Consider the following 15,474-nt stretch of genomic DNA (forward strand, 5'->3'; position numbering starts at 1 on the left):
ATGGGTTTTAAAAGGGAAGTACTGTGGAACTACAAAATTAGCTGACAAACTTGCATTCAGGAGTATTTTTCTGGCACTAAGCAAATAGAGGTAAGTTTTGTGCTGGTAGTCTTAGCTGTTAAAAAAATCACTATTGCATTAACAGCTATTTACAAAAGAAAAAAGGCACAAAGATATATTTGTCATTTTAGTGATGTTCCCAAAATTTGGGTTTACCCGTAGAAAATTTGTGAATAAGTTCAGCTGTGGGTTTTTTAAATTTGCCAGTGAGAAAAGTACTGGTGTTTGCAGATAATTAAGTTTGATAATTCTGGTTGATCTTTTGTCTGAGTCAAATGAAAACCCTGCACTGAGTAAGTGTCATTAGACTTCTGGCAGTCTGTCATTTCTGCACAGGCTTCAGAGTCAAACATTTTTCACAGCTCCTGGAGTGCACCTTTGTGCCCCTAATGCATAGAAATGTTGAGCAGCTGCTGAGTTGCTGCAGCTGCTTGAGCCCTGTGCTAGTACCTGTGTTTGCCTCCCGGGCTGGCCGAGTTGCTGTAACTCTAGAAAATGCTGCTTTTCACAGGTGAGCAGAGGTGTCTGCTGCAGTCAATACTGGAAGTCCTTTCTCCTCTCCAGTGCTGGCTGACTCAGTCAGTCACAGAGGTTTTGCAGGGATGCTTCACCGTGTTGCTGAGCCTTCAGAGTGGATTTTTTAAGCCTGCTACATCACCATGACGACATGCGCCCGAACCGAGCCGAGCACCATTGCCAAGCACCATTCTTTTCCACAACTGGGCTAAAGGTAGCACATGGGGAGATCCACACCTTTTCTTGGGAACCCTGGCTACCTTGCTGGGAGCTGAGCCATCTCAATTTAGAGGGCTTACATTATGTTTTGGTAGCAGGGCTCTGTTTTGTGCTTAGCAAAATATTTCCTGCCAGTGCGGGAGGTTATCAGTTAAGCTGCTGTGTGAGTTACGTGTCACTTTCACAGAGTGCTTTGGTATTGTCATGTGTTTTTATATCAGACCTGCTCTTGGCATCCTAGCTTAAAGCAGCAAAATAGAAGAAAAAAGAGCTATCTTAGGATTTCTGAGATCCCTTATGTGCTTCTATGCAAATCAGCTGGGAGCCTACATAGCGTTTTTAACACTATGCTTTCATTATCTCTTTGCAGGCATTTGCAGCATTCCTAATGCAAGTGCTGTCTGATTATGTTCTGTATTTACATAATAACGCACCTAGCCTAGGAGTCAAAGTCAAGTCCTGGCTGTCTGAATCAAATAATTGCCTGCTGTCCATCTACTGAAGAGGCTCTTTTCTGCAGAAAGTTTCAGAACACTACCATGGGCTTCTGAATGATCAATTATTGCAGAAAGACCAGAATGCTTGGTTGAGAGGGGTAGGGGAGAGAAGTACAAACTGAGCAAACGTCTGCTGTCTCAAAACAGCAGTTCCCTACGATGTGTCTCATGTTGCATGGCCAGCACTTGGTGGTGATGGGCTGCAGAAGAAAAAACACTTTTCCCTGTGAAAAGCAACAAAGTGAAACAGGGCTTTAAGAAAGCAAAGAAGCTGTAATTGTTGAGAATGTTCTCTAGCAAGGGGACAGAACTGCTAGCAGTATTTATTTGTTGTGTACAGGTGTCTGTAAAAGTAGCACATTTTTGGTCAGTAAGCAGGTATTCTTTCTAGCATATGGGTCAATGCTGACCTTTATTTGGCAAGGCTAGGGGTTTACCTGTGCCAGTTTCTTTTCATGACTCCAGAATCAGAATCTTTAGCTTAAATACATCACCCTAACTCCTGGTATTTCTTCTCAATATACTGAGAGGGGGATAGGTGGGAGGAAATGGGGAGGTCAGTTGTGTTCCATCTCTCTCATTTAGGCTACAAGGGCTGTGAGTTTCTGTACTGCTTTTTTCATCTTCCTCCTAAGAGGTGAAATAAGCTGCAAATGCACCCACCTAGGCTGCATAAGAAATGAATGCTAGCACATGACTGTTATATTGAAATCTGACATCAGAGCAGCTCTTCTCTCTGCTAACCCAAAAGCAGTGAATTTCAGATAGGAACAACATAATGGATTGTCTTTACAACTCTTTTGTCTTAGAAGTGCAGCTGACTTAAGTGGGTTTTAATCCTATAATTCTGATGGCACAGAGTGTATAGAAAGAAGCCCACAAACAAACGGGAACCAATGTCACATAAAATGTTTGTCATTTTGAGTTGACCTGTAAAATTAAAAGACTAAAATTAGAAGTGTGGAGCTAACCCCTCTCACCTTTCAGTGCAATGTCACCTACATTTCATTTCTAAAGCAAGGGAATGTGTGATCTGTGGTTTTATTTTCCAACATCAGTTCATCTCTATGTAGTCAATTATTCAAGTGTGAAATCACTTATTAAGTTATCTAAGCACTAACATGAACTCAGAGATTTAAAAATAGCTATACAAATATTTTTGTCTTGATCCTGTTTTTTGAATAAGGGGACTATTCCCATGGACGGAAGTTGAGCAGGCTTAGCTTTAATCTTTGAGGGCATGAAGCTGAAATTTGGGGAAGGAGAAGAGGAACCCACTTTAAAAACTACTTGTACAGTGTTTAAGGGGAAAAGCAGTATAGCATTTAAATATTCTAGAAACTTGAGGGGTTTGTAATACAAGCAGTCTCATTAGCTAGGCTAATAATTACACTCAAATTCAACTATTCTGGAAAGAGCATCCAGAGTAGTTATGCAGGTCCTATCCATAAAAAGTTTTTGGATCAAATTTTTATTAAAACATTGGCATTGTTCATGTGTTTCAGATTAGGTTGTTGGTGATTAGTGCAGATGTGGTAACGAGATATTGAGGAAACCCTGCAGTAAAACTACTGTCTTGAGGAAAACTATTTTACCACTGAATGCTATTTATATAGTGAATTCTGTTTTCTCTTCATGGCCAAATGACAGAAATCTGATGTTTAATTCTGTGATTTACTCTTTAGATACAGTCTTTCCTTTTCTAATATTAATTTAATATTATAGACAAGATTTCTTGGTAACTATGATTAAGAATATGCATTCTCAAAGACACAGGAATTTCCCTCATTTCTGTTTGGCCTGTGAAAGATTTTTGATGGGGGCAGCTGCCTATATTAAATAATTTCCCTGTACTTCAGCAGGAATACTTCATTAATGTAAACCAAAAGCAGTTCAATCGTCTGAGGAAGATGAGGCAGATTATTATCCTAATTTGGTAAATGATTGACATAATCATGTTTCTTAATGATTTTATAGGAAATCCATGGCAGAGCCAGGAACCACATCCCTTCCTTTAAAAATTCTTTTCATAACACTGCAGTTGAAGTGTGCTTGGTTTGGGTTTAGTGGGTTACCTTCGGTAGGGTTTATTTTGTAATGCAGTATACAATATACAGCATCTTGTCAGCTGCAAATCGATGCTGGGGTGCAGTTGCAGAGAATCACTTGCACCTGAGCATTATTCTGCACTGTTAACATTGAGATTTCTGATTTATGGTTTCCTGTGATGAGAAAGCCGGCTTGTGTGGTCAGACATGAGAGCCCTTAGGCACTTTTGGAGGCTGAGGATCAGTCTAATGGGTTGGGAACCGTTCTCTGGGCCATTTCTGCTACAAATTATTGGAACATTGCTCTTTATGTTCTAAGAACAAAGGCAAAATATTAAGAACAATTTGTTCCCTGCTAATGGGCCAAGCTGGTCTTGTGCTTTTACAAGAGTAAGAAGATTATGTTGTGTGATATAATTACATTTTCTAGTACCATTTTTACTCTTTGAATAACCTGTATTCCTTTTCCTTAGGAGAACTGGCTGGCTTTACCGGGGAGAGCCTTTATGAGACCAGTTCCATGCTAGAAAATGTGACCCATTTAATGCATGGCCACAGAATGAGTTTGACCACTCAAAAGGGCAGCAGTTCTTTCTGGTCTTAAGATACCTTCATTTGGGCTGTCAGCCCTTTTTGCTAAGTCACTGTGGAGGCTGCCTTACAGATGTGTGGCTTTTTCAAATTTTGATATTCGAGGTTCTCTTTAAGGAGTAAGATCTATTTGAAATTGTAAATTGCTCAGGTGTACCTTTAACATATGCTTGGTGAATGAATAGAGATTTCTTCCATAAAAATGATTATTATTTGATAGCCATATTTTACTAAAACAAATCCTCTGAAATACTGTAATTGACAGTTTGGAAAAAATATGCTTATCAAACTTACTCTTTTCTGCCCTTTTATGCAAACCCTTTTCTTATGAAAAGAATATATCAAAACTGTGGGCAAGTGATGAGTATAGTAAGAAATTATAAAACTATCAACCTAGTAGGGAACTCAGTGCCCCCTAAAACGTCCCATTTCCCCCAGCTATAACCTCAAATGACATGTAAACTGCCACTTTATTAAGAAATTTGAGGATAGCAAAATGAAAGCAGGAATGGTTTTTTCAAATAGCTGTACATTACTGTAATGGACACTGATTTCTGATAGACGTGAAAAAACACGATGATTTCAAATTAAGAGTCTTAATAAATTAAATTTTAGGTCAGAGCCTTGTAAGGTGTGAGATCTGTGTAGTGGAACAATTGGCTTTTTTCCCCCTACGTGGTGATGCCTCACATACCCTTTATTCCATGTAATCTGTTGCACTGGTCTGATCTCTGCCTTGTTTTCAGGTCTGAGTGTTGCAAGGAATTTCCAGCTTGGATGATGGGGTACAGCCCTTGGCACTGGCAGACTGCAGTGGATCTGTGCTCCTCAGATAATAGGCACTGGTGCCTATTATTGTATTAAATCAGCTGAAAAAAGCATTAGAGGGGTGCCTGTGTCCAATTCCATTGACCCTGCAGAGGGACTTCTCTTCTGAAAAGCAGTTAAAGTAGACAAATGGTGTAATTTGTCTGATTTTACAAATCAGGGATCTCTAGCCCAGTGAGATGGGCCAAATACCTTGGCTTAAGGCTTCCCTCTTATGCAAATTTTAACCTCAGTGATGTGGCCAACAGATAAGACTGCAAATCTTTAATTTATCTCATTGCATTTTGTCATGATAGAGATTATATCATAGGTGCTATATGTGCTTTTGAGTCCTTTAATTTGAGAGTTAAATGATAAATTAATTCTAGGAGGAAAATTGCTGCATACTTCCTAAGAACTGCAAAGGATCCCAGTAGATCTGTGAATGTTAGCTATCAAAAAACACATCCTAGAATATCCCACTGCTTCTGTAAAGTACAAAAGACACTGAGAAAGGAATAAGAAGCATAAGTGAACTAAAGCACATAGGAGAAACCAAAATGTCTAAGTTGGGAAGGAAGCAAGTTTGCAGGGGTGTGAATGTGGTGGGGTGGTGTTTTCTGCTGTGGCTTAAAGGGAGTGTGAAATTGAAGAGGAAATTGCAAGCCACAGGGCATACTGAAAATTGACTTTTCATTAAAATGAGATTGAGAATCTGGTTATGAAGTAGAATCTGGCTAGAACATAGTGGGTGCTTAGCATTTGTAAATTACTTCATACAGCTAATATTGCAGTCCATTTCATAATGGGCAAATTACCTAAATAGAAAAGGTAATGGTTTTCCTGACTTGGAGAACATATTAAAGAATTGGTAGAAACAGAGCAAGGAAAAAAAAAGCTGGCAGTGCTTATGTGAGCTGTCTGTCTGGGAGCTTCATCAAAGAACAGCCAGTTCTCTAGAGTCACAGGAAAAGAAAACCTAGACATGGAGCAGTTCTCTTCTTCACCCCCAATTTATGGCAGTTTTTAAGTGTCAGAGCTGTAGGGTGGTAAAGTAACAGAAGTGATGTTGTCTTTTTGTTTTGAAGAGCACAGAATGTGCTTTTCATCATGACTTGAAAGGACTGCCTGTGCAGCTTCACTTCACTGCTAATCCATGAGAGATGTTTGCAATAGTGGGGCTCAGTCAGTCAGGAGGAATAGCAGTGCAAGTGATAACTGGTGACTTTGGTGTTTAAACATAACTGCAAATTGGGGTGGAGGGTGTTTGGGGGGTTTTTTATGAAAGTGTGTTCTGGAAAGAAAGTAAAACTCCAAAGCAAAATGAGAAGAGAGAACTTGAGTAGGATGCTGTAGATAGGAAGAAAGAGAAAAGACACATGAGAAATTGCATCTTTTTTATAATCAGATTAAAAACAAGAGATGTATTTGATGTCTGAAATAAATGAAGCAGGGAGTGAATCAGTGATTACAATTCAGAGTCATTCTCCAATCAGAAACATCACTGAAGAGTTTTGTCACCACAGGTTTTTTTTAAGGCTGCATGTAAATAAATATTTCTCTGTACACCCTCTGTCTAGTCTCTTGAGAGTGGTGCCTGAAAACTATGCATTCTTTTCAAAAGATTAACACGAAGGAGGGCTCTCCCTGCAGGACCAAGAGGCCAGCATTTTTTGTAAGGTGGTAGAGGCAGATCCTACTCCTCCAGATTTATTTGTGAAAATTAGTGAAGTTGCACCAAGGTGTAAACCAAAGCACAATTGCTATTTTAGTAGCTCTGTCTCAGTTCTTATTTGTTAGTGTAATGTTTGTTCTTTACACTAGAGTAGATGTTTAGGAAGTAGATGGGGTAGGTAGTTCTTTTATATTCCAAACTATATTATTAGTAGCAGGGTTTATTTACTGCAATGCATTATCCTTCATCACTTCTAGATCAATGTCTACTGTAAGTAAAAGAGAGGTTGTCCATATTCTCAGGCCTTGTGTTACTGCACTTGGAATGCAGTTTCCTCATACCGAAGCATTTTCTGGTTTTTTTTATTTGTATTTGTGTGGATTGATTCTTTTCCTGATGTATCTGAAAATTAGAGGTACTGGGTCTTTCAGTCTAATAGACTAAAAAGACATCTTCCAGTGGCAAATTTTTTAAATTGATAATTACTTGTTTACATAGCTTTTCTAATTAAGAATGGCTGTTATCACTGTTTTACTGGGGAATGTTACTCTGTCTGCAGAGGGGCTTTTCACGAGTTCTTCTCTTGCACCCTTTTCCGAAGCCGCCTGCTCTGAGCTGCTCCCTCACCACCCTCAGGCTGGTGCAGCTGGGTTCCCTTTTTTCCCAGACTTCCAGATCAATCTAGTTTTCTGTTTGCAGTTGCAGAAATAGCCTTTTCAAGCCTTCCATCTAATTTTTGCAGTTGGTCAGTGAGGGAGATGTTCAGGGATTCTCCAGGCTGCTGCCTCTGAGAGATGTTTGGTAGACTGTGTTAACTTGATCTGCTTTGGTTAATTGTTTCTGAAGGCTGTTGCAGGTTTTGTTAAAGGCTTGGGGTGATGAGGCTGTAATGACAATTTCAAGAAGTTAAGAGAGCAAGGAGCAGTCTTGCATATTACTGCCCATTCATGCAGTGGCTCTCTGACTCTGCCACTGCCCTGTCTCCATTTCTTGGTGCCACTTAGCTCCTTATGAAAATTGCTGCCCTTCATTTCCTAATTATCATTTTTCCTGTAGACATGACCACCTTTCTCTGTTGAAAATGGTAATGCGGCTCAGAATTTTGCTATTAAAAGTCAGTTTTCTCACTATCTGTGAGTAAGTGTCTGTTCAACTATTTTTTAGTGCAGGATATTAACTGGTAATTGGATTTACAGAACTCCAGCTTTGCTTCATTAGCAGAGCCAAGATTCTCAGTTACTGTAAAGTTTTTTATTCTTAAATCCTGTGAGCAAATTGAAAGTGTATCTAACTATAAATACAGTGTATGTGACACCTCAAAGATGATGGGGATCAGGAAGCTGGTGGAACCCTGGGACAGACTTCCCAGAGAGGTGGTCAATGCCCAGAGCCAGGGGGGTTTAAGTGTCGTTTGGACAGTGCCCTTGAGAACATACTTGAGCCTTTTGTCAGCCCTGAAATGGGAATGGGTGATCAGGGGAGGTTCCTTCCTATTGAAATATTCTATTCTTAGGTTTCCTCAGAAGCAGATTGCAAAATAGTGGGGAATTTCCCCCCTGTACATCACAGCTATTTTTTGGCAGCTGTGAGTGAATCCTGGTTTTCACTTATCTAGTGGAAACACATGACTTTTAAATTTTGATGCCATGGTTCTCTAAGCTCTAGAAATAGTCCTTGTAAATAGTAGTTGGAGACATTTAATTTAGAATAATTTTAAGAAACTTATCAAATCCCATTTTATGCCAGACTTTGAAGTTTAAAAACATATAACCAGGGGAATGTGAAAAATTACAGTTCTGAATGAAAATATGTAGAATCTCATCTTGCTGACTTTTGAGAAAATGAGTTTTCCCATGGTCAGTATACTCTTATCTCTTCCTTGCCAGCTTTACTAATAGCAAGATAAAAGCTGTATTTTTACAGGGAATATTAAAACTCTGAGTGCAGAGAGCAGAAAAACCTAATAATTTGAGGCCTATCTGGTACAAATTGTAGCAAAACAATATATTACAGAAATTGCATCTGCAATCCCATGCTAATGTTTTTAAATAAAGGATTTGGACTATCTGACACAAATGAAATCTATTCTTTGTTCAGCATACATAAAAGGAGTTTTGCATCCAGTTACTGATATGGTGATAGTCCAGCCTCCTTGGGTTAATGACCACAGGGAAGTGCAGTGCCTGCCCTGCTTTCCCCCGGCATTTCCTGTGCTTGAGCAGAGCTGGGGTTGCTGTTTGCAAAGGCCATTGCTGTTCCCTGACCTGTAGGAAAAGGGCTTTGTCACTGACTGGGAGCCTCAGCAAACAGCAAAAGGCTGAAAATGCTGAAGATAGAGCAGAGGATGAGCATCTCCGTCCTTTCAGAGGTGCCATTCCCTTGAGGTGCTCTGAGCAGTTTGAAGTGCTGTGGTCCCTGGCCTGTATTTTGGAAACAGAGAAACGTGAATGTGTTTTGTTACACCCACAGTTCTATACTGCTACAGACCCAAATTGTATCCCACTGTGCTTGACAGTGGGGAGTTGATTATTTCACCTTAACAGTCAGGATGTTAAAAAAAAAAAAAAAAGAAAATGGTCTACACAAATGAATTCAGTGATTTTTGTGTAGTCTGATTTTATTTTTAAAATGTTAGTTTTATTTATCTAATAAATAGTCATGTAACTGTCAATAAATATAGGTCTTTCACAATGAGTTCTCTTCAGTTAACAACAAAAGCAATATTTACAAATGCATATATTTAGACTCTGGTTGTAATTTTGTACTGTGAAACAGATGTTGTGTATCCATAAAAAAACCCCAAAAAACCAACAAACCAAACATGCCTTTTAGTGTTTGTTACAAAACCGGATTTTAGGAAAATCCTCAAAAGTCAACACCCATGTATCTATAGTGTTTCTTTCTCTCCCAGTTTGTCCCTCATCAGCTGCTGCAGTCTCAGGGGTGCAGAGTGTTTCTCGTCAGGTCTAAAAAAAGCCTAAAAAACCTTGGAGAGCAGTGCAGGGGCAGTGGGAGCAGTAAAGAGAGCAAGGGGATCTACCTCACCAAGGGGAGAGATGGAGCCGTGAATAAGGGAACATCAGATTTTCTGCTGGAGAAAGTACATTTTCCCCTGGAAAATAACAGTTTATAGAAAGAAAATTGAGTTGGGATATAGAAATAAATGAAACCATGCTAGTCCTTAATTATCACATACTAACTGTGCTTCCTTGTGAGCTTGATGGAAAGCTGAAAAGGTTGAAATAAAATAGGGGTGCTTGTGTTGCATGGGGGTTGCCAGACAACTAGAACTAGTATTAAGTCTCCAGATTAGTAAAATCACTTGCCTTGCATAATCATAAATGATTCATGTGTGTTGTAAAAGTCTGTTTAAAAGGGTGAAGTGCTGTGTAATTTATGGATTAAGTTTTGCCCTTTAATGCTTGTGAAGCTCTTTATAGGGAATTACATTGTATATTCTGGGAAGAAATTTGACTCATATTATGAATTCATCTTCTACAAAGATAATACAGTACTGACTTAAATTTCTTACTGGAGCATCAAATCTAAAGTTACTCTTCTTGCAAAACAGGTGGAATTTCTCCTTGTCACGGGCAGAGGAAGGCAGGTTCAGGTGTGTTTTGCTACAGGAATGTCCAAGCATAGCTGGTCAGACTGGGTGATCTTTGTGTAGTCTTCAAGGGTGGAGGGGAGACACTTATTACATGGATTTTACCTTGGAATGAGGGTATCCCTCAGCTCATTGAGTAGGAGGTGGGTTTGTGGTGCAGCCACTCCTGTGTGTCAGCCTGTGAGGGTTTGACCTGCCCCTTGAATTAAAGCAGTCAGAATTGGAGGATAGGCTGCTGTAAACATCTTTATAGTTGACTTTATGTTTGTCTTTTAAGGACAAAGTTACAGTATTAATGTCAGTTCTTTAATGCTTTCCCACATCTCATCACTGCCTGTTGCAGTGTCTGTCATAGGAAAACCAAGAAATGTGTGATGGTGGGTCCTGGAGGCAGCTCCTGCCCTCGCTGGGGTGGACTTTCCCTGAGCCAGGGCTACCCGAGGTGTTTTCTTGGCAGTGGTGAGCCAAGAAGTGCAGACAGGTTCCTGCAGGAGAGATGCTTTTCCATAGAGAGACCCAGTAAGCCATGGCCAATATTGCTTTGCTTTTCTTTCTAAACAAATCCTTCTGCTTGCCAACCTCCTAACTTCACTATTACCAAGATTTCTGAGTTTTTAGGTCCCAAACCACTTGTGTGGATTTAACAAATACGGAACGCTGAGTTGTAGTCCAGATGTGGTCAGCAGCTTTTCATATATATGATAATCACATAGAAAATATTTTGCTTTGAGTCATAACACATGCAAATAAAGAATATACCTTCATTTCTTAGCAAAGTAGTTTTCTTTTCAAGGTCTTTGGTTCTGGGAAGTGCATGCAGTCTAATTGATAGGTGTTCCTTGTGCTCCATCCTTTGATGTTGCTTGGTGACAGTGCTGCCAGGAGCTGCTAAACTTGCTGACACTGTTTACCTGGCTGTACCTGGGAGGCAAACTCATTTTTTGCCCTGTCTGCTTACAGTTTTTTGTTCTGAGCTCTATTTTTCATCTTGTTACTGAATAACTAGAGGGTGGTGCCTTTTGTCAGTGGCAAAGCCATTAATCAATTATTGATTTTAATAAAAGAATTCATACTATCTCCTATCTCACTCTGTCTAAAAAAGAAAATTAATCCTGCATATCTTGTTGGAGGTTATACTTTAGTTAAGTACAAGGGAAAGAAGGTGCAGGCTGCTATCCTGTGTGCTAAGACATAGAAACCAAGATTCACTTGTTCTTTTTCACTCAGCCAAGGATAGCAGGAGATTTCAGGGAGTGGGAGGCATAGACTGAGAGCTGTATCTCTTCAGTGAATCCTTTTCATATTAGAAAAGGTGCTGGGGTCATGAGAAATTACTGTCAAAAAAGGATGAAGTAAAAATGTCTGGGGTTTGGTTGTTTTTTTTTTTGTACTCTGCAAGACACAATTAAGTTTACCTTCCTGCCATCCTGGATTGTGTGGAATTCTGTCAGCCTGGGTGGGATACTGCTCCAGTTCAAGTATGGTACAGACACAAGGGTCCAGTCTGCCTTGTGTGCCAATAAAGGTTTTTTTTAATACTATTTCAATTCTCTCTAATTTTTAGCTGATCTTTTTGGGGAGTGAGAGAAATGGGGAGGGCTCTTCTAAGCCTCTCAGGCCCGGGGTGCTGCAGAAGTAGAGATGCTCAGGAAACAGGAGGCGGGGTGTACTTATTTCAGATTTCCTGCACTCCGTCTCTCCTGATGCATCCATTAAAAACGCTGCTTTAGAGCGGGAGTGATCTAAAATGAAATAATGAATCCCTGGTGCAAAGGGTGCTGTTTGCTGCACACACTGCTCCTTGGGGAAATGGAGAGGTGCTTGTGTTTCACACCACAATAAAGGCTGGGAATCCTCTAAGTAAACAAAGAGCAATGAGATTTAAAAGGGAAGTTTGATGCTTTGCAAAGATGCAACACAGCATAACAAATCCTTATTTCATTAAAGGTGCTTTATTTCAAGGCGTCTCTTAAGAGCATTGTTGATTTTCCTTGTGTCATCAGGGTGTGTCTGTAGAGGTTGCCTAGCATGCTCCCATAGCTGGAGCTGACAGATACATGCAGGATGCCACTCTGCCCTCCTCATCAGTCTGTGCTTTCCTTTGTCCTATTTGAAAGGCAGCCCCTTAGCTGGGGTCTGAGTTTCACCCCTGCCCTCGTGCTGTGTGTGTGAATGAATGAAACTGCTGCTGACATGTGGGTGTGCTTTGGTCCCTCCTCCAAGGGTAGGGGCAGCTGTGGAAAAGCAGATTCTCCGTGTTTATTATTCCCTTACTCAGCATCAGCAGATCGGAGCAAAGTGCACTTTGAGAAATGACTATTCAAGTATAATACATTTATTAGCCTAGAAGTTTTGTAAATACAGTATTTTACCCTAAATTTACTAAATCTTGATGTAGAAGCTCTGGTACCTAAATCTGTATCTGCACTGAAGGCTACAGGTTCCTTGAAATAAAAGGCTAAGTCTGGGTGTTCAGACCAGAAAGCAAATTTGCCTGCTGGTACGTGCATTTTGGAATTGTAGAATTAAAAATAAAATAAAAAACCTAATTTTGCAACAAAGTACATGACTTTTGTATGTTTGATTATATTTTCACAATGTTATGTGGTATTTTGGTGTAATTAGTTTAGGCAGACAAAGTACAAGTGCTATAGTACTGTATGAAGAATATATTCCTACTATTCTAAAATAGTTTCTTAAGTGATTTTTTTTTCTGCTTCCCTGTAGATTAAAGCAAAAAATTATGACAAAGTGGAAAAGGTGAGTCATATTAATATATGTAATATATCTCTATAGCGAGAATGAGTATTTTGTGATTGGGCTAAACCAGATTGAAAAAAAACTGTAGCTGTCACTGAATGTGAAACAGATAAAAAGTATCATTAAAATTGACTTCTTGTTGCTACCAAGCTGTAATCAGTGAAGTGTGCAGGGGGATTTCTCTGCTTAATTCTCTCCAGTTCACTTGGAGATGCTTTAAACAAAAGAATGAGTAGTTTAACTTATTCTTTCTTACAAATCTCAATCATAATTACAAGAGTTATTTTAATTCATTTTGTATAGCTTTAAAAGTAGAAACCTAATTTCTGTATCTGGAATCCTGATCACGTCTTCTTGATGTATTAAACAGTTATTTCAGCGCTGCCTTATGAAGGTTTTACACATTGATTTATGGAAATGTTACCTTTCCTATGTACGAGAAACCAAGGGGAAGCTACCTAGTTACAAGTAAGTTCCCAGAGTTGCTCTGAATTATTCCAGTTTTATGATGAATCTCTTCTTGATTTTTGACCAGGGGATGGGGAGGAACCCGGGTGACAAATCTGTCTGGGGATTTTCTGTCAGAATGTGGGGGGGTTAATACATAATCTGCATTTAGAAAACATTAAAGTGTTTCTAATTGAGCTTGCTGGGTAAAATTGGTTCCTTAGTCTGGGTTCCTCTAACAGGGTAAGAGCAGTGGAGGAGCTGGTGTATCAAGGCCAGTTCCCTGCAGATGGGATTGCTGCCTGAACCAACCTGAAACACATTTCTTCCCGTTTGTCCTTGCCCTCAGTGTCCTGTTTAGAGTCTCCACAAAATTTAGCACTGGTTCCAGCTGAGGCCAGTAGCAGTAAAGAGTTCAGGAATTGGAGGAAGTTTTGGAATGCATAAAAAAGTCATAAAATTTAGGGTGTCAGAATTTTGGGATACACTAATCTTCATCCCTTTTCAGTTATTACATTTTGCTTGTTTATATTCCTGTGGGTTGAGTTTCAAAAAATACCAGTGACTTCCACCTTCTATAAATTGTTTCTTCCCCAGCTCACCATAATGTCTTTGCACTATAATTGGCAAAATGAGTAATGCATTAACAGAAAAAATAAGGAAGAGGTTTTCATTTATTTTTACAAGACTGTTTTGAAATCATTTTAGAAGTGTCAGTTTATTCAGTTTGCCTTTCCTCTGTTTCTCCTGTTAATGTGGTCAAGGAGGTAATAAGGTAGTGAAGTGTGTTTGAGTAAAGGAAACTGTGAGAAAAGTTTGGGAGAGAAAAAACCAGCTTTCATTGAAACTTAACCAAGGAAATTCTGTAAACATTTTACATTTGAGGGGAAACACTTTGCATTTGGGGGAAATGAGAAATCATGTGAAGTATTCTGGGCAGTTTCCACACAAGGGAGCTACTCCTAATTGTTCCAGCCTTTTCGGGTTCCTGGAGAATTATAAAAACAGTTTGGGGAACTCTGATGGGCAAAAATAAGAAACCATGGGTGTATCTATCACCTAAGAAGATGTGGAGAGCAGTTGTTTCTTCTCAACTTCATGTAGTATTTGTGGATTCCCACTGACTTGGGGTGGGCCAGGAGCTGTTAAAATGCTGGATTGCCACCAATGGGTTTAAATGTAAAACAAACAACCAAAACCTGAGTAGAATCTAAATACAGAATTTATAGCTATCTGAATACCAATTTTTGCTCTCAGTTGTTGAATGATATTTCTCATTTCTTGATGTTTGGTTAGAATTTGCTGCCCAAAAGAAAACTCTTAAATAAAGTATTTTTAAAATACTAAACACTTGCTTTATGGTCTTTGTGGTTCTTCTCCTCAGAGAAAAAATGGCTCAGGCATATGATTTTGCTCTGGATAAGATTGGCATGGAAATCATGTCATACCAGGTATGTTTTCTTAATCAAAACACATTTTATTTCTACCTTTATGACAAGTACATCTAACCATTGGTTTCATTATATGTAATATTTTTTCTCACCTAGATCTGGGTGGATTACATCAATTTTTTGAAAGGCGTGTAAGTACCTCAAAATCACTTTTTTTAAGCTCAGTTAATGCAATGCTGATGTTCCTGCCAGTCGTGACCTGTCATAGCTGACGTTGCTCTCTCTCCCCACTGTTTAGAGAAGCAGTAGGATCTTATGCAGAGAACCAGAGGATCACAGCTGTCCGTAGGGTTTACCAGCGTGGTTGTGTGAACCCCATGATAAACATAGAGCAGCTCTGGAGAGATTATAACAAATACGAAGAGGTAACCAACAACGGGATTCTTTGTGACATTCAGAAAGAAATAATTATCATGTAATCAAGTATGGTGCCCAAACTATACCCATTAAACAAGTATCTATAAAAGAGATGACAGCAGTATAAACACATTTTTGTGTGTAGTATTTACCAACTCCTGTGGCAAAACTCCACAGGTACCTGAGTGATTTTTTAATTTCTTTTGAAAACTCTCGATGAGAGACATTTGACTGTCCCATTTCCCAGCTGGCCCAGTAGAATTGCTGGTGAGTGTGTGAGCCATCACTGTCCTCAGTGATGGAGCTGGAGCAGCTCAGCTGGCAGTGAGGGCTTGTGTCCCCAAGGAGGCACTCCCCTCCTTCACTGAGAGTCTGAGAGTCAAACGGGGTCAAATGGCATTCAGCCGGGATGGTCTGGAATGCCTCCTCGGCGTTA

The 15,474-nt window shown here is 39.5% G+C and overlaps 1 protein-coding gene across 1 annotated transcript in view; it reads left to right on the forward strand.

Annotated features, from left to right (window-relative positions):
• CSTF3 (cleavage stimulation factor subunit 3) overlaps nucleotides 1–15,474 on the forward strand; it is a 47,653-nt gene that overhangs the window by 18,913 nt on the left and 13,266 nt on the right. Inside the window, exons 4-8 of the mRNA XM_063397938.1 lie at nucleotides 12,751–12,783; nucleotides 13,154–13,251; nucleotides 14,615–14,681; nucleotides 14,778–14,812; nucleotides 14,920–15,046. Coding sequence (XP_063254008.1) covers nucleotides 12,751–12,783; nucleotides 13,154–13,251; nucleotides 14,615–14,681; nucleotides 14,778–14,812; nucleotides 14,920–15,046 — 360 coding nt within the window. The remainder of the gene's footprint in view (nucleotides 1–12,750; nucleotides 12,784–13,153; nucleotides 13,252–14,614; nucleotides 14,682–14,777; nucleotides 14,813–14,919; nucleotides 15,047–15,474) is intronic.

The sequence above is a fragment of the Prinia subflava genome, chromosome 5 (genome assembly GCF_021018805.1).
Source record: "Prinia subflava isolate CZ2003 ecotype Zambia chromosome 5, Cam_Psub_1.2, whole genome shotgun sequence".
In the NCBI taxonomy this organism is placed as follows: Eukaryota; Metazoa; Chordata; class Aves; order Passeriformes; family Cisticolidae; genus Prinia; species Prinia subflava.